This window comes from Oncorhynchus mykiss, chromosome 16, assembly GCF_013265735.2.
Source record: "Oncorhynchus mykiss isolate Arlee chromosome 16, USDA_OmykA_1.1, whole genome shotgun sequence".
Classification (NCBI taxonomy): domain Eukaryota; kingdom Metazoa; phylum Chordata; class Actinopteri; order Salmoniformes; family Salmonidae; genus Oncorhynchus; species Oncorhynchus mykiss.
The window spans coordinates 69,354,412-69,380,330 of record NC_048580.1 but is presented as its reverse complement, the minus strand read 5'-3'; the positions used below and the strand labels follow the sequence as shown (position 1 = coordinate 69,380,330).

General features: G+C 46.3%; 1 protein-coding gene across 1 annotated transcript; it reads left to right on the top strand.

The window, feature by feature from the left end:
- The first annotated feature begins 1,149 nt into the window (after positions 1-1,149).
- LOC110492644 (syntaphilin-like) lies at positions 1,150-25,829 on the top strand. Its single transcript, XM_036945796.1, has 6 exons — positions 1,150-2,658; positions 6,394-6,492; positions 21,542-21,652; positions 22,544-22,696; positions 23,400-24,774; positions 24,958-25,829. The coding sequence occupies exons 1-6, from the start codon at positions 2,489-2,491 to the stop codon at positions 25,429-25,431; spliced, it is 2,382 nt and encodes a 793-aa protein (XP_036801691.1). The 5' UTR covers positions 1,150-2,488; the 3' UTR covers positions 25,432-25,829.
- Positions 25,830-25,919: the final 90 nt, after the last annotated feature.

Sequence of the window (25,919 nt, the reverse complement as noted above, 5' to 3'; positions counted from 1 at the left end):
CTCTCTCTCCTCTCTCCTCTCTCCTCTCTCTCTCCTCTCTCTCCCTCTCTATCTCCTCTCTCTCTCCTCTCTCTCTCTCCTCTCTCTCCTCTCTCTCCCCCCTCTTTCTCCCCCTCCTCTCTCCTCTCATTATGCCTGCTGATCACTCTATCGCTCCCCCTCTCTCCCCCTCTCTCCCCCTCTCTCTCCTCTCTCTCTCCCTCTCTCTCCTCTCTCTTCTCTCTCTCTCTCTCCTCTCTCTCTCCTCTCTCTCTCTCCTCTCTCTCTCCTCTCTCTTCTCTCTCTCTCCTCTCTCTCTCTCCTCTCTCTCTCCCCTCTCTCCCCTCTCTCTCCCCTCTCTCTCCTCTCCCCTCTCTATCTCCTCTCTCTCTCCTCTCTCTCTCCTCTCTCCCCTCTCTCCCCCTCTCTCTCCTCTCATTATGCCTGCTGATCACTCTATCGCTCCCCTCTCTCTCTCCTCTCTCTCTCCTCTCTCTCTCCTCTCTCTCTCCTCTCTCTCCTCTCTCCCCCCTCTCTCTCCTCTCATTATGCCTGCTGATCACTCTATCGCTCCCCTCTCTCTCTCTCCTCTCTCTCTCCCCTCTCTCTCCTCTCTCCCCTCTCTCCCCCCTCTCTCTCCTCTCATTATACCTGCTGATCACTCTATCGCTCCCCTCTCTCTCTCCTCTCTCTCCCCCTCTCTCCCCCTCTCTCTCCTCTCATTATGCCTGCTGATCACTCTACCTCTCCCCCTCTCTCTCCTCTCATTATGCCTGCTGATCACTCTACCTCTCCCCCCCCTCTCTCTCTCTCTCTCCCCTCTCTCCCCCTCTCTCTCTCCTCTCATTATGCCTGCTGATCGCTCTACCTCTCCCCCTCTCTCCTCTCTCTCCCCCTCTCTCTCTCTCTTTCCTCTCATTATGCCTGCTGATCACTACCTCTCCCCCCTCTCTCTCTCCTCCCGTTATGCCTGCTGATCACTCTACCTCTCCCCCCCCTCTCTCTCTCTCCCCTCTCTCCCCCTCTCTCTCTCTCCTCTCATTGTGCCTGCTGATCACTCTACCTCTCCCCCTCTCTCTCCTCTCATTATGCCTGCTGATCACTACCTCTCCCCCTCTCTCTCCTCTCATTATGCCTGCTGATCACTCTACCTCTCCCCCCCTCTCTCTCTCCCCCTCTCTCTCTCTCCTCTCATTATGCCTGCTGATCACTCTAGCTCTCCCCCTCTCATTATGCCTGCTGATCACTCAACCTCTCCCCCTCTCTCTCCTCTCATTATGCCTGCTGATCACTACCTCTCCCTTTCTACCTCCCCGATCAGGTCTGTTTCTTCCCCTCTCTTTCTCTCCTCTTTCTCCTCTCATTATGCCTGCTGATCACTCTACCTCTCCCCCTCTCTCTCCTCTCATTATGCCTGCTGATCACTCTACCTCTCCCCCTCTCTCTCCTCTCATTATGCCTGCTGATCACCCTACCTCTCCCCTTCTACCTCCCCAATCAGGTCTGTCTCTTCCCCTCTCTCTCTCTCCTCTTTCTCCTCTCATTATGCCTGCTGATCACTACCTCTCCCCCTCTCTCTCCTCTCATTATGCCTGCTGATCACTCTACCTCTCCCCCTCTCTCTCTCCTCTCATTATGCCTGCTGATCACCCTACCTCTCCTTTTCTACCTCCCCGATCAGGTCTGTCTCTTCCCCTCTCTTTCTCTCCTCTCATTATGCCTGCTGATCACCCTACCTCTCCCCTTCTACCACCCCAATCAGGTCTGTCTCTTCCCCTCTCTCCTCTCTCCTCTCATTATGCCTGCTGATCAATCTATCTCTCCCTTTCTACCTCCCCAATCAGGTCTGTCTCTCTCAATCCATCACTGATTGTCTCCCCAGACTGTGTACCTTGATCACTAGACAGACGGTGTACCTTGATCACTAGACAGACTTTGTACCTTGATCACTAGACAGACTGTGTACCTTGATCACTAGACAGACTGTGTACCTTGATCACTAGACAGACTGTGTACCTTGATCACTAGACAGACTGTGTACCTTCAGACCCATATCTTATAATTGGCCTTCACCCAACATTGCGATGAATTTCAACCTGAGCTTTGACAGCATGTTTATTAGGTCGTATTGAAAGATCAAAACAACTGTCTTGACAGACTTTATTTATTTAGGTTTAGTTTATTATCACTAAATCAAATACAGAATTGTTTTCTGTTGAAGCACAAACACTGCTCTCTCCCATCTCAGGCCTGTGGTCAGACGAATTAGTGGTGATTGGCTGCTTCTCCCTGATGTTCTGTCTGGCTGGGCTGATCCCAGATCTGTGCCATCCCTAGCCCCTGCCATCTTGTGTCAGCTCTCAGCACAATGCTGAGACATCCATAGTTCTCACCAAGGGTGTGTGTGTGTGTGTGTGTGTGTGTGTGTGTGTGTGTGTGTGACCTCACTGTCTTCTTCGTACTTGAATATAATAGCTTGTTTTGTTGGTTTAAAACAGTATGTGATGTCATGTCCTTCCACAGAGTCAGTACCTGTTTGCGTGTCGTTTTGTTTTCCTCTCAGGCTGGCTGTCACTGCAGAGTGATAGAGAGACACGGAGAAAGACGAGGAGAGGAGAGAGGAGCCTCCATGTCTGCTCCTGTCCCTTCCAGTCGGAGATCTGCGTCTGGCTCACGCAGGTACAGCACTGCAGACACACCTACCTACCTATCTAAAACTCATACTCTCTCTGTCTGTCGTCATTTCTCTAATTCGTCCGCAATCTTTCTCCTTTCACTTTCTTTTTAGATTAACTTAACTCTTATGTAGTCAACCTCTCAGTCAACTTTCCTCAATCAACCCCCTCAGTCAACCCCCTCAGTCAACCCCTTCAGTCAACCTCTCAGTCAACCCCCTAGGTCAACCTCTCAGTCAACCTCCTAGGTCAACCTCTGTCAACCTTCCTCAATCAACCCCTCAGTCAACCCCCTCAGTCAACCCCTTCAGTCAACCTCTCAGTCAACCCCCTAGGTCAACCTCTCAGTCAACCCCCTAGGTCAACCTCTGTCAACCTTCCTCAATCAACCCCCTCAGTCAACCCCTCAGTCAACCCCCTCAGTCAACCTCTCAGTCAACCACCTAGGTCAACCTCTGTCAACCTTTCTCAGTCAACCTCTCAGTCAACCTCTTATTCAACATCTCAGTCAACATCTCAGTCAATCTATTAGTCAACCCCCTCAGTCAACCTTCCTCAGTCAACCCTCTTAGTCAACCCCCTCAGTCAACCTTCCTCAGTCAATCTCCTCAGTCAACCTTCCTCAGTCAACCTTCCTCAGTCAATCCCCTTCAGTCAACATCTTATTCAACCTCTTAGTTAACCTCTCAGTCAACCTCTTTGCCAACCCTTTAGTCAATCTCTTAGTTAACCTCTCAGTCAACCTCTCAGTCAACCTCTTTGCCAACCCCTTAGTCAACCTCTTAGTCAACCTCTTTGTCAACCTCTCAGTCAACCTCTTTGTCAACCTCTCAGTCAACCTCTTAGTTAACCTCTTAGTCAACCTCTTAGTTAACCTCTCAGTCAACCTCTTAGTTAAACTCTTAGTTAACCTCGTAGTCAACCTCTTAGTCAACCTCTTAGTTAACCTCTCAGTCAACCTCTTAGTTAAACTCTTAGTTAACCTCGTAGTCAACCTCTTAGTCAACCTCTTTGCCAACCTCTTAGTTAACCTCTTAGTCAACCTCTTAGTTAACCTCGTGGTCAACCTCTTAGTCAACCTCTTTGCCAACCTCTTAGTTAACCTCTTAGTCAACCTCTTAGTTAACCTCTCAGTCAACCTCTTAGTTAAACTCTTAGTTAACCTCGTAGTCAACCTCTTAGTCAACCTCTTTGCCAACCTCTTAGTTAACCTCTTAGTTAACCTCTTAGTTAACCTCGTGGTCAACCTCTTTGCCAACCTCTTAGTTAACCTCTTAGTCAACCTCTTAGTTAACCTCGTAGTCAACCTCTTAGTCAACCTCTTTGCCAACCTCTTAGTTAACCTCTTAGTTAACCTCTTAGTCAACCTCTTAGTTAACCCCTCTCTCTCTTGCATCTCTCTGTTGTTCTCCATACCTCCTCTATTTTGTCATCTTATTATCACCCACAAGAAATAGTCAGTGATGAAGATAATGGTTCTGTCCCACCCAGGGACCATTTCTAATGATGGGGAGTCTCCTTGAATATTAAATGTTGTGTGTGAACTAGAGGTCGACCGACTATGATTTTCCAACGCTGATATCGATTATTGGAGGACCAAAAAAGCCGATATCGATTAATCGGCCAAATTTTTTTGTATTTTTTTTTGTAATGATGACAATTACAACAATACTGAATTAACACTTATTTTAACTTAATATAAAACATCAATAAAATCAATTTAGCCTCAAATAAATAATGAAGCCTGTTCAATTTGGTTTAAATAATGTAAAAACAAAGTGTTGGAGAAGAAAGTAATGTGCCATGTAAAAAAGCTAACGTTTAAGTTCCTTGCTCAGAACATGAGAACATATGAAAGTTGGTGGTTCCTTTTAACATGAGTCTTCAATATTCCAAGGTAAGAGGTTTTAGGTTGTAGTTAATATAGTATTTATAGGACTATTTCTCTCTATACCATTTGTATTTCATGTACCTTTGACTATTGGATGTTCTTATAGGCACTTTAGTTTTGCCAGTGTAACAGTATAGCTTCCGTCCCCCTCCTCGCCGCTACCTGGGCTCGAACCAGGAACACATCGACAACAGCCACACTCGAAGCAGCGTTACCCATCGCTCCACAAAAGCCGCGGCCCTTGCAGAGCAAGGGGAATAACTACTCCAAATCTAAAAGCGAGTGATGTTTGATACAGTATTAGCGCACACCCAGCTAACTAGCTAGCCATTTCACATTGGTTACACCAGCCATTAGGCTGATAGGCTTGAAGTCATAAACAGCGCTGTGCTTGCTGCTGCTGCTCAGTCAGACTGCTCTATCAAATCAGACTTAATTATAACATAATAACACACAGAAATACGAGCCTTTGGTCATTAATATGGTCGAATCCGGAAACTATCATTTCGAAAACAAAACGTTTATTATTTCAGTGAAATACTGAACCGTTCGGTATTTTATCTAACGGGTGGCATCCCTAAGTCTAAATATTCTTGTTACATTGCACAACCTTCAATGTTATGTCATAATTACGTAAAATTCTGGCAAATTAGTTCGCAATGAGCCAGGCGGCCCAAACTGTTGCATATACCCTGACTCTGCGTGCAATGAACGCAATAGAAGTGACACAATTTCACCTGGTTAATATTGCCTGCTAAACTGGATCAGTAGTTATAAGATAAGTTTAATGCTAGCTAGCAATTTACCTTGGCTTCTACTACATTCGGTTGCAGGACTGGAACCCCTGAGCTGACAAGGTGAAAATCTGTCGTTCTGCCCCTGAACAAGGCAGTTAACCCACAGTTCCTAGACAGTCATTGAAAATAAGAATATGTTCTTAACTGACTTGCCTAGTTAAATAAAAGGTATTAAAAAAAAATTATAATAATAATCGGAAATCGGTGCCCAAAAATACAGATTTCCGATTGTTATGTAAACTTGAAATCGGCCCTAATTAATCGGCCATTCCGATTAATCGGTCGACCTCTAGTGTGAACATGTGTTTGTCTATACTGCTACAGTACAGGGGCTCATAATCTCCTGAGAGAGCTGAGGCTCAGCGTTTGCTTCTGTCCCATCAGCTGCCAATGCTTCTCTCTCTCTCTCTCTCTCTCTCTCTCTCTCTCTCTCTCTCTCTCTCTCTCTCTCTCTCTCTCTCTCTCTCTCTTCCGTTCCCTCCCTCTCTCTCGCTCTCTCTCTCTCTTCCGTTCCCTCCCTCTCTCTCGCTCTCTCTCTTTTTCTCACTATCTCTCTCTCTCACTGTCTCACTGTCTCTCTCTCTCTCTCTCTCTCTCTCTCTCTCTCTCTGTCTCTCTCTCTCTGTCTCTCCGTCTCTGTTCCTCTCTGTCTCTCTCCCTCTCTCATTTCTCTCTGTTTCTCTCTCCCTCTCTGTCTCTCTCTCTGTGTCTCTCTCTGTGTCTCTCTCTCTCTCTCTCTCGGTCCCTCCCTCCCTCTGCAGTCATGATTGTGTCAGCACTTGAGAGATTAGCTTTTCTCTCTTTTTATCTGACAGTGATTGGACCATGTAATTGTTTTGTTAGCTAAAGTGAATGTGGTGGTGTGTAGAGTTTCTATAAATGGAGTGAATATCTGGTCAGTAGTTCATTTATTCAACATAAGTGTTACTGTGCTGTCACCTTGCACTCCATGTCTTTACATTGATCTTTCACCTAAATGAATAACTAATGTGCAATGTCCTAGCTACAGAGCAGCGGTAGCATGAAATCTGTCTCTCGTCTCTCTTCCCAGATTCAACCCTCTGAATCCTCTGCAGCCCAAACGCCGCTTGCAGCAAATGCTGTCGTCGTCCTCCTCGCCCGTACCCGTACCACTACCGACGCGCCCTGCGTGAGACACAATTCTGTTATACTGTCCCAGAGAGCATGCTCTGTAGCTGTAGCTGCAGAACCACTAGAATGTGCTGTACATGGAGAGGAGGAGATGTGCTGTAGTCATAGCTGGACAGACAGACAGAGATCAATTGATCTCTGATATTCACTGATAAACCCTCAGATGCACCAAACAGATTGGGTGGTACACTGACATTGCCAATATTATAGCCAATAGCTTGATGAGGTGATTGACAACAGTAAATGTGCTGTACAGCTGTGGTTAAAGTGACAGTGCTGGACAATCTCAAACCAACTTCAAACAGGACCACAGTTAGTTACTGTATGTTAGTTATAAGAGCATTGTCTCTGTCCACATTCTCGTCTCACTTCTTGCAACCATTCTGTATAGGAGTATTCCACACACAGCCTTGTCTTATACCAACCGGCCTTCTCTTATACCACCCGGCCTTCACTTGTACCTCCACGGCCTTCTCTTATACCACACGGCCTTCTCTTATAACACCCAGCCTTCTCTTATACCACCCAGCCTTCTCTTATAGCACACGGCCTTCTCTTATACCACCCGGCCTTCTCTTATACCACACGGCCTTCTCTTATACCACCCGGCCTTCACTTGTACCTCCACAGCCTTCTCTTATAGCACCATGGCCTTGTCTTATACCACCCAGCCTTCTCTTATACCACACAGCCTTCTCTTATACCACCCAGACTTCTCTTATACCACCCGGCCTTCTCTTATACCACCCGGCCTTCTCTTATACCACCCGGCCTTCTCTTATACCACCCAGCCTTCTCTTATACCACCCGGCCTTCTCTTATAGCACCCGGCCTTCTCTTATAACACCCAGCCTTCTCTTATACCACCCAGCCTTCTCTTATAGCACACGGCCTTCTCTTATACCACCCGGCCTTCTCTTATACCACACGGCCTTCTCTTATACCACCCGGCCTTCACTTGTACCTCCACAGCCTTCTCTTATAGCACCATGGCCTTGTCTTATACCACCCAGCCTTCTCTTATACCACACAGCCTTCTCTTATACCACCCAGACTTCTCTTATACCACCCGGCCTTCTCTTATACCACCCGGCCTTCTCTTATACCACCCGGCCTTCTCTTATACCACCCAGCCTTCTCTTATACCACCCGGCCTTCTCTTATAGCACCCGGCCTTCTCTTATAGCACCCAGCCTTCCTACACATAATACCACCCAGCCTTCTCTTATAGCACCCAGCCTTCCTACACATAATACCACCCAGTCTTCTCTTATAGAACCCAGCCTTATTACACATAATACCACCCAGCCTTCTCTTATAGAACCCAGCCTTATTACACATAATACCACCCAGCCTTCCCTTATAGAACCCAGCCTTATTACACATAATACCACCCAGCCTTCTCTTATAGAACCAAGCCTTCCTACACATAATACCACCCAGTCTTCTCTTATAGAACCCAGCCTTATTACACATAATACCACCCAGCCTTCTCTTATAGAACCCAGCCTTATTACACATAATACCACCCAGCCTTCTCTTATAGAACCCAGCCTTATTACACATAATACCACCCAGCCTTCCCTTATAGAACCCAGCCTTATTACACATAATACCACCCAGCCTTCTCTTATAGAACCCAGCCTTATTACACATAATACCACCCAGCCTTCTCTTATAGAACCCAGCCTTATTACACATAATACCACCCAGCCTTCCCTTATAGAACCCAGCCTTATTACACATAATACCACCCAGCCTTCCCTTATAGAACCCAGCCTTATTACACATAATACCACCCAGCCTTCTCTTATAGAACCCAGCCTTCTCTTATAGCACACGGCCTTCTCTTATACCACCCGGCCTTCTCTTATAGCACACGGCCTTCTCTTATACCACCCGGCCTTCTCTTATACCACACGGCCTTCTCTTATACCACCCGGCCTTCACTTGTACCTCCACAGCCTTCTCTTATAGCACCATGGCCTTGTCTTATACCACCCAGCCTTCTCTTATACCACACAGCCTTCTCTTATACCACCCAGACTTCTCTTATACCACCCGGCCTTCTCTTATACCACCCGGCCTTCTCTTATACCACCCGGCCTTCTCTTATACCACCCAGCCTTCTCTTATACCACCCGGCCTTCTCTTATAGCACCCGGCCTTCTCTTATAGCACCCAGCCTTCCTACACATAATACCACCCAGCCTTCTCTTATAGCACCCAGCCTTCCTACACATAATACCACCCAGTCTTCTCTTATAGAACCCAGCCTTATTACACATAATACCACCCAGCCTTCTCTTATAGAACCCAGCCTTATTACACATAATACCACCCAGCCTTCCCTTATAGAACCCAGCCTTATTACACATAATACCACCCAGCCTTCTCTTATAGAACCAAGCCTTCCTACACATAATACCACCCAGTCTTCTCTTATAGAACCCAGCCTTATTACACATAATACCACCCAGCCTTCTCTTATAGAACCCAGCCTTATTACACATAATACCACCCAGCCTTCTCTTATAGAACCCAGCCTTATTACACATAATACCACCCAGCCTTCTCTTATAGAACCCAGCCTTATTACACATAATACCACCCAGCCTTCCCTTATAGAACCCAGCCTTATTACACATAATACCACCCAGCCTTCCCTTATAGAACCCAGCCTTATTACACATAATACCACCCAGCCTTCTCTTATAGAACCCAGCCTTATTACACATAATACCACCCAGCCTTCTCTTATAGAACCCAGCCTTATTACACATAATACCACCCAGCCTTCCCTTATAGAACCCAGCCTTATTACACATAATACCACCCAGCCTTCCCTTATAGAACCCAGCCTTATTACACATAATACCACCCAGCCTTCTCTTATAGAACCCAGCCTTATTACACATAATACCACCCAGCCTTCCCTTATAGAACCCAGCCTTATTACACATAATACCACCCAGCCTTCTCTTATAGAACCCAGCCTTATTACACATAATACCACCCAGCCTTCCTACACATAATACCACCCAGCCTTCTCTTATAGAACCCAGCCTTCCTACACATAATACCACCCAGCCTTCTCTTATAGCACCCAGCCTTCCTACACATAATACCACCCAGTCTTCTCTTATAGAACCCAGCCTTATTACACATAATACCACCCAGCCTTCTCTTATAGAACCCAGCCTTATTACACATAATACCACCCAGCCTTCCCTTATAGAACCCAGCCTTATTACACATAATACCACCCAGCCTTCTCTTATAGAACCAAGCCTTCCTACACATAATACCACCCAGTCTTCTCTTATAGAACCCAGCCTTATTACACATAATACCACCCAGCCTTCTCTTATAGAACCCAGCCTTATTACACATAATACCACCCAGCCTTCTCTTATAGAACCCAGCCTTATTACACATAATACCACCCAGCCTTCCCTTATAGAACCCAGCCTTATTACACATAATACCACCCAGCCTTCTCTTATAGAACCCAGCCTTATTACACATAATACCACCCAGCCTTCTCTTATAGAACCCAGCCTTATTACACATAATACCACCCAGCCTTCCCTTATAGAACCCAGCCTTATTACACATAATACCACCCAGCCTTCCCTTATAGAACCCAGCCTTATTACACATAATACCACCCAGCCTTCCCTTATAGAACCCAGCCTTATTACACATAATACCACCCAGCCTTCCCTTATAGAACCCAGCCTTATTACACATAATACCACCCAGCCTTCTCTTATAGAACCCAGCCTTCTCTTATAGCACACGGCCTTCTCTTATACCACCCGGCCTTCTCTTATAGCACACGGCCTTCTCTTATACCACCCGGCCTTCTCTTATACCACACGGCCTTCTCTTATACCACCCGGCCTTCACTTGTACCTCCACAGCCTTCTCTTATAGCACCATGGCCTTGTCTTATACCACCCAGACTTCTCTTATACCACCCGGCCTTCTCTTATACCACCCGGCCTTCTCTTATACCACCCGGCCTTCTCTTATACCACCCAGCCTTCTCTTATACCACCCGGCCTTCTCTTATAGCACCCGGCCTTCTCTTATAGCACCCAGCCTTCCTACACATAATACCACCCAGCCTTCTCTTATAGCACCCAGCCTTCCTACACATAATACCACCCAGTCTTCTCTTATAGAACCCAGCCTTATTACACATAATACCACCCAGCCTTCTCTTATAGAACCCAGCCTTATTACACATAATACCACCCAGCCTTCCCTTATAGAACCCAGCCTTATTACACATAATACCACCCAGCCTTCTCTTATAGAACCAAGCCTTCCTACACATAATACCACCCAGTCTTCTCTTATAGAACCCAGCCTTATTACACATAATACCACCCAGCCTTCTCTTATAGAACCCAGCCTTATTACACATAATACCACCCAGCCTTCTCTTATAGAACCCAGCCTTATTACACATAATACCACCCAGCCTTCTCTTATAGAACCCAGCCTTATTACACATAATACCACCCAGCCTTCCCTTATAGAACCCAGCCTTATTACACATAATACCACCCAGCCTTCCCTTATAGAACCCAGCCTTATTACACATAATACCACCCAGCCTTCTCTTATAGAACCCAGCCTTATTACACATAATACCACCCAGCCTTCTCTTATAGAACCCAGCCTTATTACACATAATACCACCCAGCCTTCCCTTATAGAACCCAGCCTTATTACACATAATACCACCCAGCCTTCCCTTATAGAACCCAGCCTTATTACACATAATACCACCCAGCCTTCTCTTATAGAACCCAGCCTTATTACACATAATACCACCCAGCCTTCCCTTATAGAACCCAGCCTTATTACACATAATACCACCCAGCCTTCTCTTATAGAACCCAGCCTTATTACACATAATACCACCCAGCCTTCCTACACATAATACCACCCAGCCTTCTCTTATAGAACCCAGCCTTCCTACACATAATACCACCCAGCCTTCTCTTATAGAACCCAGCCATATTACACATAATACCACCCAGCCTTCTCTTATACCACCCGGCCTACTCTTATAGCACCCGGCCTTCTCTTATAGCACCCAGCCTTCCTACACATAATACCACCCAGCCTTCCCTTATAGAACCCAGCCTTATTACACATAATACCACCCAGCCTTCCCTTATAGAACCCAGCCTTATTACACATAATACCACCCAGCCTTCTCTTATAGAACCCAGCCTTATTACACATAATACCACCCAGCCTTCTCTTATAGAACCCAGCCTTATTACACATAATACCACCCAGCCTTCTCTTATAGCACCCAGCCTTCTCTTATACCACCCAGCCTTCTCTTATACCACCCAGCCTTCTCTTATACCACCCAGCCTTCCTACACATAGTACCACCCAGCCTTCTCTTATAGCACCCAGCCTTCCTACACATAATAACACCAGCCTTCTCTTATAGCACCCGGCCTTCTCTTATAGCACCCAGCCTTCCTACACATAATACCACCCAGCCTTCCCTTATAGAACCCAGCCTTATTACACATAATAACACCAGCCTTCTCTTATAGAACCCAACCTTATTACACATAGTACCACCCAGCCTTCTCTTATACCACCCAGCCTTCTCTTATACCACCCAGCCTTCTCTTATAGCACCCAGCCTTCCTACACATAATACCACCCAGCCTTCTCTTATAGCACCCAGCCTTCCTACACATAATACCACCCAGTCTTCTCTTATAGAACCCAGCCTTATTACACATAATACCACCCAGCCTTCTCTTATAGAACCCAGCCTTATTACACATAATACCACCCAGCCTTCCCTTATAGAACCCAGCCTTATTACACATAATACCACCCAGCCTTCTCTTATAGAACCCAGCCTTCCTACACATAATACCACCCAGTCTTCTCTTATAGAACCCAGCCTTATTACACATAATACCACCCAGCCTTCTCTTATAGAACCCAGCCTTATTACACATAATACCACCCAGCCTTCCCTTATAGAACCCAGCCTTATTACACATAATACCACCCAGCCTTCCCTTATAGAACCCAGCCTTATTACACATAATACCACCCAGCCTTCTCTTATAGAACCCAGCCTTATTACACATAATACCACCCAGCCTTCCCTTATAGAACCCAGCCTTATTACACATAATACCACCCAGCCTTCTCTTATAGAACCCAGCCTTATTACACATAATACCACCCAGCCTTCCTACACATAATACCACCCAGCCTTCTCTTATAGAACCCAGCCTTCCTACACATAATACCACCCAGCCTTCTCTTATAGAACCCAGCCTTATTACACATAATACCACCCAGCCTTCTCTTATACCACCCGGCCTTCTCTTATAGCACCCGGCCTTCTCTTATAGCACCCAGCCTTCCTACACATAATACCACCCAGCCTTCCCTTATAGAACCCAGCCTTATTACACATAATACCACCCAGCCTTCCCTTATAGAACCCAGCCTTATTACACATAATACCACCCAGCCTTCTCTTATAGAACCCAGCCTTATTACACATAATACCACCCAGCCTTCTCTTATAGATCCCAGCCTTATTACACATAATACCACCCAGCCTTCTCTTATAGCACCCAGCCTTCTCTTATACCACCCAGCCTTCTCTTATACCACCCAGCCTTCTCTTATACCACCCAGCCTTCCTACACATAGTACCACCCAGCCTTCTCTTATAGCACCCAGCCTTCCTACACATAATAACACCAGCCTTCTCTTATAGCACCCGGCCTTCTCTTATAGCACCCAGCCTTCCTACACATAATACCACCCAGCCTTCCCTTATAGAACCCAGCCTTATTACACATAATAACACCAGCCTTCTCTTATAGAACCCAGCCTTATTACACATAGTACCACCCAGCCTTCTCTTATAGAACCCAACCTTATTACACATAGTACCACCCAGCCTTCTCTTATACCACCCAGCCTTCTCTTATACCACCCAGCCTTCTCTTATAGCACCCAGCCTTCCTACACATAATACCACCCAGCCTTCCCTTATAGAACCCAGCCTTATTACACATAATACCACCCAGCCTTCTCTTATAGCACCCGGCCTTCTCTTATAGCACCCAGCCTTCCTACACATAATACCACCCAGCCTTCTCTTATACCACCCGGCCTTCTCTTATAGCACCCAGCCTTCCTACACATAATACCACCCAGCCTTCTCTTATACCACCCAGCCTTCTCTTATACCACCCAGCCTTCCCTTATAGAACCCAGCCTTCCTACACATAATAACACCAGCCTTCTCTTATACCACCCAGCCTTCTCTTATACCACCCAGCCTTCTCTTATACCACCCAGCCTTCTCTTCTACCATCCAGCCTTCTCTTATACCACCCAGCCTTCTCTTATAGCACCCAGCCTTCTCTTATAGCACCCAGCCTTCTCTTATAGCACCCAGCCTTCTCTTATAGCACCCAGCCTTCTCTTATACCACCCAGCCTTTTCTTATAGCATCCAGCCTTCTCTTATAACACCCAGCCTTCCTACACATAATAACACCAGCCTTCTCTTATACCATCCAGCCTTCTCTTATACCACCCAGCCTTCTCTTATACCACCCGGCCTTCTCTTATACCACCCGGCCTTCTCTTATACCACCCGGCCTTCTCTTATACCACCCAGCCTTCTCTTATACCACCCGGCCTTCTCTTATACCACCCGGCCTTCTCTTATACCACCCAGCCTTCTCTTATACCACCCAGCCTTCTCTTATACCACCCAGCCTTCTCTTATACCATCCAGCCTTCTCTTATACCATCCAGCCTTCTCTTATACCACCCAGCCTTCTCTTATACCACCCAGCCTTCTCTTATACCGCCCAGCCTTCTCTTATAGCACCCAGCCTTCTCTTATACCACCCAGCCTTCTCTTATACCACCCAGCCTTCTCTTATACCACCAAGCCTTCCTACACATAATAACACCAGCCTTCTCTTATAGCACCCAGCCTTCCTACACATAATAACACCAGCCTTCCTCACACCACTTACCAACCAGGGTCCATCTCAAAGGAGAAGAGATGTAATCAATCAAATGTATTTCTAAAGCCATTTTCATATCAGCAGATGTCACAAAATGCTATAAACATAGCTGGACATGTAATGGTGGACTCCAGTTGTGCCAAACCCCTTATTTTGTCTATATATTTGACATGTTCTACCTTTCTTTCCAGGCTTGCTTCCACTGCTCTCCTCAGCTTGACCGTGTTTTCTGTTTGTATGCTGTTGGCCTTCGTCACAACCTGTCATACCCTATCCTGACCCTTCCTACAATCCTCAGGCTGCTATATCTGTCATATCTGTTTTGCTTATCTCCTCCCACCCAGTCTGGAAGCCAGTGATTGGGCAAAACCCCTGTCCTCCTAGATAACAGACAGCCTTTGATTGCTTTGTTTAATTGGCTGTCATTAGTAAATCGACCAATTGGTCAACAGTAACAGATGAATACGGTACAGGAGTTGACCATCACAGTGCCCCTTCCCCTCACTAATAGCATGGAAAACGACGTGTAACTGCCAAAATAAAGGAAACACTTGAGTAAATGAGGGAAACAAAGTATATTTAAAGCAGGTGCTTCCAAGCAGGTTAATAAAGCCATAAGCATCTCATCATGCTTACAAATGCTGGGCAGGCCATTATTTTGGCAATGCCCCCATCCACAGGGCACGAGTGGTCACTGAATGGTTTGATGAAAACTATGTAATGCCGTGGCCGTCTCAGTCACCAGATCTAAACCCAATTGAACACTTCTGGAAGATTCTGGAACGGCGACCGAGACAGTGTTTTCCACCACCATCAACAAAACACCAAATGATGGGAATTTCTCCTGGAAGAAATGGTGTCTCATCTCTCCAATAGAGTTCCAGACACTTGTAGAATCTATGCCGAGGTGCATTGAAGCTGTTCTGGCTGGTGGTGACCCAACGCCCCCATTAAGACACTATGTTGGGGTTTCCTTTATTTTGGCAGTTACCTCAAATCAAATCAAATCAAATTTTATTTGTCACATACACATGGTTAGCAGATGTTAATGCGAGTGTAGCGAAATGCTTGTGCTTCTAGTTCCGACAATGCAGTAATAACAAGTAATCTAGCTAACAATTCCAAAACTACTGTCTTGTACACAGTGTAAGGGGATAAAGAATATGTACATAAGGATATATGAATGAGTGATGGTACAGAGCAGCATAGGCAAGATACAGTAGATGGTATCGGGTACAGTATGTACAAATGAGATGAGTATGTAAACAAAGTGGCATAGTATAGTATAAAGTGGCTAGTGATACATGTATTACATAAGGATACCGTCGATGATATAGAGGACAGTATATACGTATGCATATGAGATGTACATGAATATAATTTCAACAGAAGTTAATACATCAAATGTTTTGGGGAGATTTTATTTCTTTTTTTCTTTTTAATTCTGATGACTTTTTAGTTAGTTGTTTTTGCTGTGTGTGTTTTTCTTCTTACGGGTTATGTGAGGTAAGAATTTACCCAGGTATTACAAGCATATTTTTGGTGTGACTTTGGGATGAGAATAATGCAGCCTAGGGATATTTTCAGCTCTGATGCAACTGCAGAATTAAAAGGCTCACCTTTCGTGCTGAGAGAGGGACAGGTAGGAACAGAGTGAGAAGTGGACCAGACATATGTTCGCCATGTCAGCATGTCTTAATCATGGTTTGATTACCATTAATCATGGTTTAATCATGTCTTCGTTAAGGAGAATAATGTTGAGGTGAAGTCCTCTTCAGATGCCCTGTTAGCCTATAGCAGACCTCGACTGGGCAAGTTCATCGTTAGTAGTTGTTTCTCTGCCTTCGATCTTTCTCATAAAATAACAAAGCTGATGTATGTACACTTAACCAGTGTGAAGGTATCTCCCAGGCCTAAAGAATACATTATAATGAGCCAGTTTTAAAGGAGCGGTAATACTTGAATCCACTATTAACCAATGCTTCTGCTCTGAACAACCCAGGCCACAGTCTTTAATGACTTTAAAGATTCTCCCTATCAGACTAGGGGTGTTCCCTTTACTTATCCCATGAAGACCATGGTCGACGTGTTTGGCCAACACAGGGTATAAGTCCTAAGTACTATTGATGTTGGTCACTTGGTTCTAGCCTGCATCTCAGTCTCACAGACACCACTATCAACACCACCTCACCGTATCAGCCTGTTGTCTTTGGTCAGGTTTGACTACTGCAGGTTTATAGAGCTAGACTACATTCCAATGGAGACAGGCTTTATGGTTTCAATGCGCCCAACGGATCGAGGATATCTCACTGCCAAGTCTCCGGAGCGGCACTGTCGGTCAGCACAACTCTTCCTCTCTCTCTATATATATACACCTCTCTCTCTCTCTATATATATATATATATACCTCTCTCTCTTTCTCTATCCCTCTCTCTCTCTATATATACACACCCCTCTCTCTCTCTCTCTCTCTCTCTCTCTCTCTCTTTCTCTATCCCTCTCTCTATACAGTGCCTTGCGAAAGTATTCGGCCCCCTTGAACTTTGCGACCTTTTGCCACATTTCAGGCTTCAAACATAAAGATATAAAACTGTATTTTTTTTGTGAAGAATCAACAACAAGTGGGACACAATCATGAAGTGGAACGACATTTATTGGATATTTCAAACTTTTTTAACAAATCAAAAACTGAAAAATTGGGCGTGCAAAATTATTCAGCCCCTTTACTTTCAGTGCAGCAAACTCTCTCCAGAAGTTCAGTGAGGATCTCTGAATGATCCAATGTTGACCTAAATGACTAATGATGATAAATACAATCCACCTGTGTGTAATCAAGTCTCCGTATAAATGCACCTGCACTGTGATAGTCTCAGAGGTCCGTTAAAAGCGCAGAGAGCATCATGAAGAACAAGGAACACACCAGGCAGGTCCGAGATACTGTTGTGAAGAAGTTTAAAGCCGGATTTGGATACAAAAAGATTTCCCAAGCTTTAAACATCCCAAGGAGCACAGTGCAAGCGATAATATTGAAATGGAAGGAGTATCAGACCACTGCAAATCTACCAAGACCTGGCCGTCCCTCTAAACTTTCAGCTCATACAAGGAGAAGACTGATCAGAGATGCAGCCAAGAGGCCCATGATCACTCTGGATGAACTGCAGAGATCTACAGCTGAGGTGGGAGACTCTGTCCATAGGACAACAATCAGTCGTATATTGCACAAATCTGGCCTTTATGGAAGAGTGGCAAGAAGAAAGCCATTTCTTAAAGATATCCATAAAAAGTGTCGTTTAGAGTTTGCCACAAGCCACGTGGGAGACACACCAAACATGTGGAAGAAGGTGCTCTGGTCAGATGAAACCAAAATTGAACTTTTTGGCAACAATGCAAAACGTTATGTTTGGCGTAAAAGCAACACAGCTCATCACCCTGAACACACCATCCCCACTGTCAAACATGGTGGTGGCAGCATCATGGTTTGGGCCTGCTTTTCTTCAGCAGGGACAGGGAAGATGGTTAAAATTGATGGGAAGATGGATGGAGCCAAATACAGGACCATTCTGGAAGAATGATGGAGTCTGCAAAAGACCTGAGACTGGGACGGAGATTTGTCTTCCAACAAGACAATGATCCAAAACATAAAGCAAAATCTACAATGGAATGGTTCAAAAATAAACATATCCAGGTGTTAGAATGGCCAAGTCAAAGTCCAGACCTGAATCCAATCGAGAATCTGTGGAAAGAACTAAAAACTGCTGTTCACAAATGCTCTCCATCCAACCTCACTGAGCTCGAGCTGTTTTGCAAGGAGGAATGGGAAATAATGTCAGTCTCTCTATGTGCAAAACTGATAGAGACATACCCCAAGCGACTTACAGCTGTAATCGCAGCAAAAGGTGGCGCTACAAAGTATTAACTTAAGGGGGCTGAATAATTTTGCACGCCCAATTTTTCAGTTTTTGATTTGTTAAAAAAGTTTGAAATATCCAATAAATGTCGTTCCACTTCATGATTGTGTCCCACTTGTTGTTGATTCTTCACAAAAAAAATACAGTTTTATATCTTTATGTTTGAAGCCTGAAATGTGGCAAAAGGTCGCAAAGTTCAAGGGGGCCGAATACTTTCGCAAGGCACTGTATATACATACACCTCTCTCTTTCTTTCTCTCCCTCCCTCTCGCTCTCTCTCTCTATCCCTCTCTCCATATGCCTTTCTCTCCCTCTCTCTAGCCCTCTCTCTCTAGCCCTCTCTCTATATCCCTCTCTCTCTATCCCTCTCTCTCCCTCTCTCTCTAGCCCTCTCTCTCTAGCCCTCTCTCTCTATCCTTCTCTCTCTATCCTTCTCTCTCTCTCCCTCTTTCTCTCTCCCTCTCTCTCTAGCCCTCTCTCTCTATCCCTCTCTCTCTATCCCTCTCTCTCTAGCCCTCTCTCTCTAGCCCTCTCTCTCTAGCCCTCTCTCTATATGCCTTTCTCTCTAGCCCTCTCTCTCTAGCCCTCTCTCTCTCCCTCTCTCTCTAGCCCTCTCTCTCTATCCCTCTCTCTCTATCCCTCTCTCTCTAGCCCTCTCTCTCTATCCCTCTCTCTCTATCCCTCTCTCTCTATCCCTCTCTCTCCCTCTCTCTCTAGCCCTCTCTCTCTAGCCCTCTCTCTCTATCCTTCTCTCTCTATCCTTCTCTCTCTCTCCCTCTTTCTCTCTCCCTCTCTCTCTAGCCCTCTCTCTCTATCCCTCTCTCTCTAGCCCTCTCTCTCTAGCCCTCTCTCTCTAGCCCTCTCTCTCTAGCCCTCTCTCTCTAGCCCTCTCTCTCTAGCCCTCTCTCTATCCCTCTCTCTCTATCCCTCTCTCTCTAGCCCTCTCTCTCTATCCCTCTCTCTCTATCCCTCTCTCTCTAGCCCTCTCTCTCTAGCCCTCTCTCTCTAGCCCTCTCTCTCTAGCCCTCTCTCTATATGCCTTTCTCTCTATCACTCCCTCTATCCCTCCTCTCTCATTGTCTCTTTGTTATCGCTCTCTGTTCCCTAGGCGTGGATTTGGTCTTAATGCCAAGATGCTTTGTCGTTGAATATACATTTTTTGAATATTAATTGGATCTTCTGATTTACTTTAAAAAATATATATAATTGAATATCACTAGACATGTTAGTATGTTAGAACAACGGAACATTATGCTACGAAGTCCATGGCATGTAGGTTGAATCCAGGTGTTTTCTAAAACCATCACACGCAAGCTGATCTGTTGTTGGCTGGATTACAACCTTTCACCTTTCTCATTTATTATCGATGACAATGTTGACATCCTGCTTTGTTTTTGCTTTCATCCATTCAGAAAGTCAAATTTAATGGTCTGTGTTGCAGAACATAATTTACAGTTGAAGTCCGAGGTTATCATAAACTTATGTTGGAGTCATTAAAACTAGTTTTTCAACCACTGCACAAATTTCTTGTTAACAAACTATAGTTCTGGCAAGTCGGTTAGGACTTCTACTTTGTGCATGACACAAGTAGTTTTTCCAACAATTGTTTACAGACAGATTAGTTCACTTATAATTCACTGTATCACAATTCCAGTGGGTCAGAAGTTTACATACACAAAGTTGACTGTGCCTTTTAAACAGCTTGGAAAATTCCAGAAAATTATGTTGAAGCTTTTGATAGGCTAATTGACATCATTTGAGTCAATTGGAGGTGTACCTGTGGATGTATTTCAAGGCCTACCATCAAACTCAGTGCCTCTTTGCTTGACATCATGGGAAAATCAAAAGAAATCAGCCAAGACCTCAGAAAAAACATTGTAGACCTCCACAAGTCTGGTTCATCCTTGGGAGCAATTTCCAAACGCCTGAAGGTACCAGGTTCATCTGTACAAACAATAGTACGCAAGTATAAACACCATGGGACCACACAGCCGTCATACTGCTCAGGAAGGAAACGCGTCCTATATCGACATAACCTGAAAGGCTGCTCAGCAAGGAAGAAGCCCCTTCTCCAAAACCCCATAAAAAAGCCAGACTACGGTTTGCAACTGCACATGGGGACAAAGATTGTACTTTTTGGAGAAATGTCCTCTGGTCTGATGAAACACAAATAGAACTGGGTGAAGCTTGCAAGCTGAAGAACACCATCCCAACCGTGAAGCACGGGGGTGGCAGCATCATGTTGTTGGGGTGCTTTGCTGCAGGAGGGACTGATGCACTTCACAAAATGAATGGCATCATGAAGGAGGAACATTATGTGGATATATTGAAGCAACATCTCAAGACATCAGTCAGGAAGTGAAAGCTTGGTCGCAAATGGGTCTTCCATATGGACAATGACCCCAAGCATACTTCCAAAGTTGTGGCAAAATGTTTTAAGGACAATTAAGCCAATGTACTGGATTGGCAATCACAAAGCCCCAACCTCAATCCTATAGAAAATTTGTGGGCAGAACTGAAAAAGTGTGTGCGAGCAAGGATCCTACAAACCTGACTCAGTTACACCAGCTCTGTCAGGAGGAATGGGCCAAAATTCACCCAACTTATTATTATTGGAAGCTTGTGGAAGGCTACCAGAAACGGTTGACCCAAGTTAAACAATTTAAAGGCAATGCTACCAAATACTAATTGAGTGTATGTAAACTTCCCACTGGGAATGTGATGAAAGAAATAAAAGCTGAAATAAATCATTCTCTCTACTATTATTCTGACATTTCACGTTCTTAAAATAAATTGGTGATCCTAAATGACCTAAAACAGGGATTTTTTATTAGGATTAAATGTCAGGAATTGTGACAAACTTGAGTTTAAATGTATTTGGCCAAGGTGTATGTAAACTTCTGACTTCAACTGTATGTCTTCCTCCATGAATGCCTTTTATGTCTTGGCAAGTTCTGTCTCGTGTTTTTTTTGTGGGCATGATTACGTTTTGGCCGTGATTACTGTTGGTTTAAGCGGATCATTGGTATCTGTGTTGTATGATGTAGTAACTATGTCCCTCTCATTCTGGAACAGACGGACAGCTGCCCCAGTCAGCAACAGAGATCCCCATGGCAATGCCTCTCTCAGCAGCAGCAGCACTAACTCTGGCTCCTGCAAGGGCAGTGACTGCAGCCCCACCAAGGGGTAAGATTCAAAATGGCCTCCGCATCAATTTTTAAGACAGGGCTCGATGCCCGTGATAGGTCAGTGTTATAACGACATACAGTGGGGCAAAAAACGTATTTAGTCAGCCACCAATTGTGCAAGTTCTCCCACTTAAAAAGATGAGAGAGGCCTGTAATTTTCATCATAGGTACACTTCAACTATGACAGACAAAAATCCAGAAAATCACATTGTATGATTTTTTTATGAATTTATTTGCAAATTATGGTGGAAAATAAGTATTTGGTCACCTACAAACAAGCAAGATTTCTGGCTCTCACAGACCTGTAACTTGATCGAATCCCTGAGCTGACAAGGTAAAAATCTGTCGTTCTGCCCCTGAACAGGCAGTTAACCCACTGTTCCTAGACTGTCATTGAAAATAAGAATTTGTTCTTAACTGACTTGCCTAGTTAAATAAAAATATTAAAAACATGCTGTACAGCGAATCTTCAGTGATACATATTGAATGGAGCCCTAAGCCAAGGTTATGCCTCATGTTGGTATCGTGCTTCTACATGGGAGAATGAGTGCCTAGTGAAAAGTAGCCTATGATCATGTTGTATTTTGAACGATGAGGACATGCTATTCTAAGGCCTTATAACTTGTTATAAGAATGTATTGACCTTTTAAAAGCTCTAATCCTTGGTGAAACGACCACGTCCGTTTTGGGATATTACAACAACAAAGACGTTACTACTCTCCCCGCTGACATCATCATCACAGGCGTCATAGAACAGCAGAATGTGTACTGCACTTTATCATGGATTTACCCACCGCTGCCCGCAGGCTTACAGGAGGCTTTACAGGAGGCTTACAGGAGGTAATGGGTTCTATACCTGTCCTCTGTTTCCTCTCTCTCTCTCTCCAAGGCGTCATATGAAGGCATACACCTCGTGTAAAGATAACCATGGCATCCGCCCCCCTCCCCCAGAGCAGTACCTCACACCCCTGCAGCAGAAAGAGGTGTGTATCAGACACCTGCGGGCCCGCCTCAAAGAAACCGTCGACAGGCTGCAGGACAGGTGAGACGCAGCGACACACACTGATAATACAGCTCAAGACAAATAGACATTTTCCCAGAGTAACCATGGGCTCATTAAACTGGTTCTCTTTCTGAATGCACATTATGTAAATTACATTTAGATTTCAGCATTTTATGTTTTGGAAATGTTATGGTCTTTGAAGTTGTAATCAGCAAGCATTTGTTTATATATATTTGAATGTCAACTGCTACCCCATTTCCATCAAATTACCATAATAATTCTTTCATTTTGTAATTATGTTGATATATAAATGTTTCAACATTTTTGCCAAATACATTAATTTGACAATTGCCCACCATAATTCATTACTAAATATCTCCTCTCTCTCTCTCTCCCTCTCTCTCTCTCTCTCTCTCTCTCTCTCTCTCCCCCTCTCTCTCTCTCTCTCTCTCTCTCTCTCTATCTCTGTCTCTCTGTCTCTCTCTCTCTCTGTCTTTCTCTGTCTCTCTCTCTCTCTGTCTTTCTCTCTCTCTCTCTCTCTGTGTGTGTCTCTCTCTCTCTCTCTCTCTCCCTCTCTCTATCTCTGTCTCTCTCTCTCTCTCTCTCTGTGTCTCTCTCTCTCTCTCTCTGTGTGTCTCTCTGTGTCTCTCTGTGTCTCTCTCTCTCTCTCTGTCTCTCTCTCTCTCTCTCTCTCTCTCTCACACACAACCATCCTTGTTTACTCTTTGCATGTCTGTCTCAGGGACTCTGAGATCGACGAGTTGAGGACCCAGTTGTCTCGTATGCAGGAGGACTGGGTAGAAGAAGAGTGTCACCGCGTGGAGGCCCAGCTGGCTCTGAAGGAGGCGCGCAGGGAGATCCAGCAGCTCAAGGAAGTGGTGGACGTGGTGCGCACCAACCTCAACTCCAGCGACTCCACCGACACCGGCGTCCAGAAATACTTCCAGGACATCAACGTCCAGAACCACAAGCTGGAGACCCTGCTGCTCAGCATGGAGCTGGCTCAGAACGGGGTGGCCAAGGAGCAGGAGGCTGCTGCTGCAGCACGAGGAGCGGCAGGGTGGGCTGGGAGGCCTGGGACTGCGGGGTCATGGCCTGGAAGTAGTCCCGCTGCATCAGGGACTGGATGGGGTGGTTCCAAGAGTCTGTGTGGGTCTTGTGACGGCTCCCCCGCCCGCTCTCTGCCCCGTAGCTTCACCTACACCAAGCTGAGCGACCACTCGCTGGCGGATAAGAACGGGAACAGCGTTTTAGGGGAGGAGAACCATGACAGTGGCTTTGTGTGCTGTGGGGAGAGTCGCAGTGCAGCCAACAGTCATAGTCACAGTCGCAGTGCAGCCAGCAGTCATAGTCACAGTCGCAGTGCAGCCAGCAGTCACAGGGCAGATCTGCTTCTGGAGGCAGCCTTCCTGTCTGAGGAGACAGCCTCTCTGCTCAGCACCTACTCCCTCCTGCCACACTTCTCCAACTACGACAAGCTGTGCCCCGGGAAGGACAGGGTGGCGCCCCTTCGCTGTGCCATGGGTGGGGCGGGCAGCGCCAGCCACCCCTGTCTGTCCCACCACCTTTACCTGCACCACCCCAGGGAGCAGGCTGTCCAGACAGAGAGCTGTCCCGTCCCCGGTGGGGTGGGCTACGCCTCTGACCTGGACACCATTGCGGAGCGCACATTCCGCTCTCAGGCCTGCAGCCCCACCTCCACCTGGGTCTCAGACGAGGGAGACGACCTGGACTCGGTTACCCCAACAACCCTCACAGCTACAACAGAGCCCGGTCCTGGCCCTCCGTTACCCAGCTCTTCCTGCCTCTTAGTTGATATGCCCTCCCTCTCAGTGGAGGAGGATGGGGAGGCGGTGGGGGAGTTGGAGTGGCAGACAGCGGTAGTGGGGGAGAGTGCCGGGGTGATGGTAGAGGCAGGCAAGCAGGAGGAGGATGGGCGATTGGTACAATTATGTGAGCATGAGGAGGTAAGGGGCCTAGGGTTGCTAGGGGAAGGAAAGCAGGAGGAGGTAAAGGGTCTGGGGTTGCTGGGGGAAGGAAAGCAGGAGGAGGTAAAGGAGTTAGATGTAGATAGTCAGAGGGAGGAAGTGGAGGTGTGGTCGGTGGAGGAGGTGGAGGTGGAGGAGGTGAGGTCAGTAGAGGTGGAGGAGGTGAGGTCAGTAGAGGTGGAGGAGGTGGAGGAGGTGAGGTCAGTAGAGGTGGAGGAGGTGGAGGAGGTGAGGTCAGTAGAGGTGGAGGAGGTGAGGTCAGTGGAGGAGGTGAGGTCAGTGGAGGAGGTGAGGTCAGTGGAGGTGGAGGAGGTGAGGTCAGTGGAGGAGGTGAGGTCAGTGGAGGGGGAGGAGGTGAGTTCAGTAGAGGTGGAGGAGGTGAGATCAGTGGAGGAACGGCCCCACACCTCCCAGCCCATGAGAAGTTTGTTACAGCAGGAGGAGATCGCTGGGGTGACGGTGGTAGAGGTTGATGATGATGAAGATCAGGCTCAGGGAGCAGTAGGGGGAGAAGAGGAGTCTACCTCGTCTGGGTCTGGACCAGCAGTGAAGAGCTACTGGAGCCGCCACTTCCTGGTTGACCTGCTGGCGGTGGCGGTACCCGTGGTGCCCACGGTGGCATGGCTGTGCCGGGGGCCGCGGGGCGATGCCCTGCCCATTTACCACTTCGGCTCCCTGCTACGTGGCTGCTGCACCGTGGCCCTCAGCTCCCTGCGCAGGGCCGGGGGCGTTAGGCACTACCCCGCAGGCACAGGTGGGGGAGCCATGGGAGGCACAGAGATCTGAGACAGGCCCCATGACACCCTGGGAGCTGCACACACATAACCCTGCCCTCTCTGGTCCTGGGTCGTCCTCCACCTGATGTACTGGGTAAAGGAATGAGTGGAGGAATGATTCTGAAGACAGGACAGCCTCCTAGCAAACCATATAACTCTCTCCTTTGAGCCTTGCTCCTGGTGACCTCTTCCACCTCCTCTGCTGAACTGAGAAGAGACACCGGGATGTGTTGAAGTGACACTGAATGGTAGAACTGAACGATTGAATGGACACTGAATGACCTGAGGGTGTGATTGATGCTGATTGTAACTTCTCTCTCTAGTGTGCAGGGAGACTGAATGGTCTGTCAGTCTCTGTGAGTCTCTTCATTTGGTCCAGTTCAATTTTGACTCGTGGTGTGTAAGTATATGTGCACACAAGGTGTGTGTGAGTGTGTTGCGTGTGTGTGTTCTTCTCTGTTGTGTCGATGTGTAGCCAAAGCACCTGGATGTCTGAAG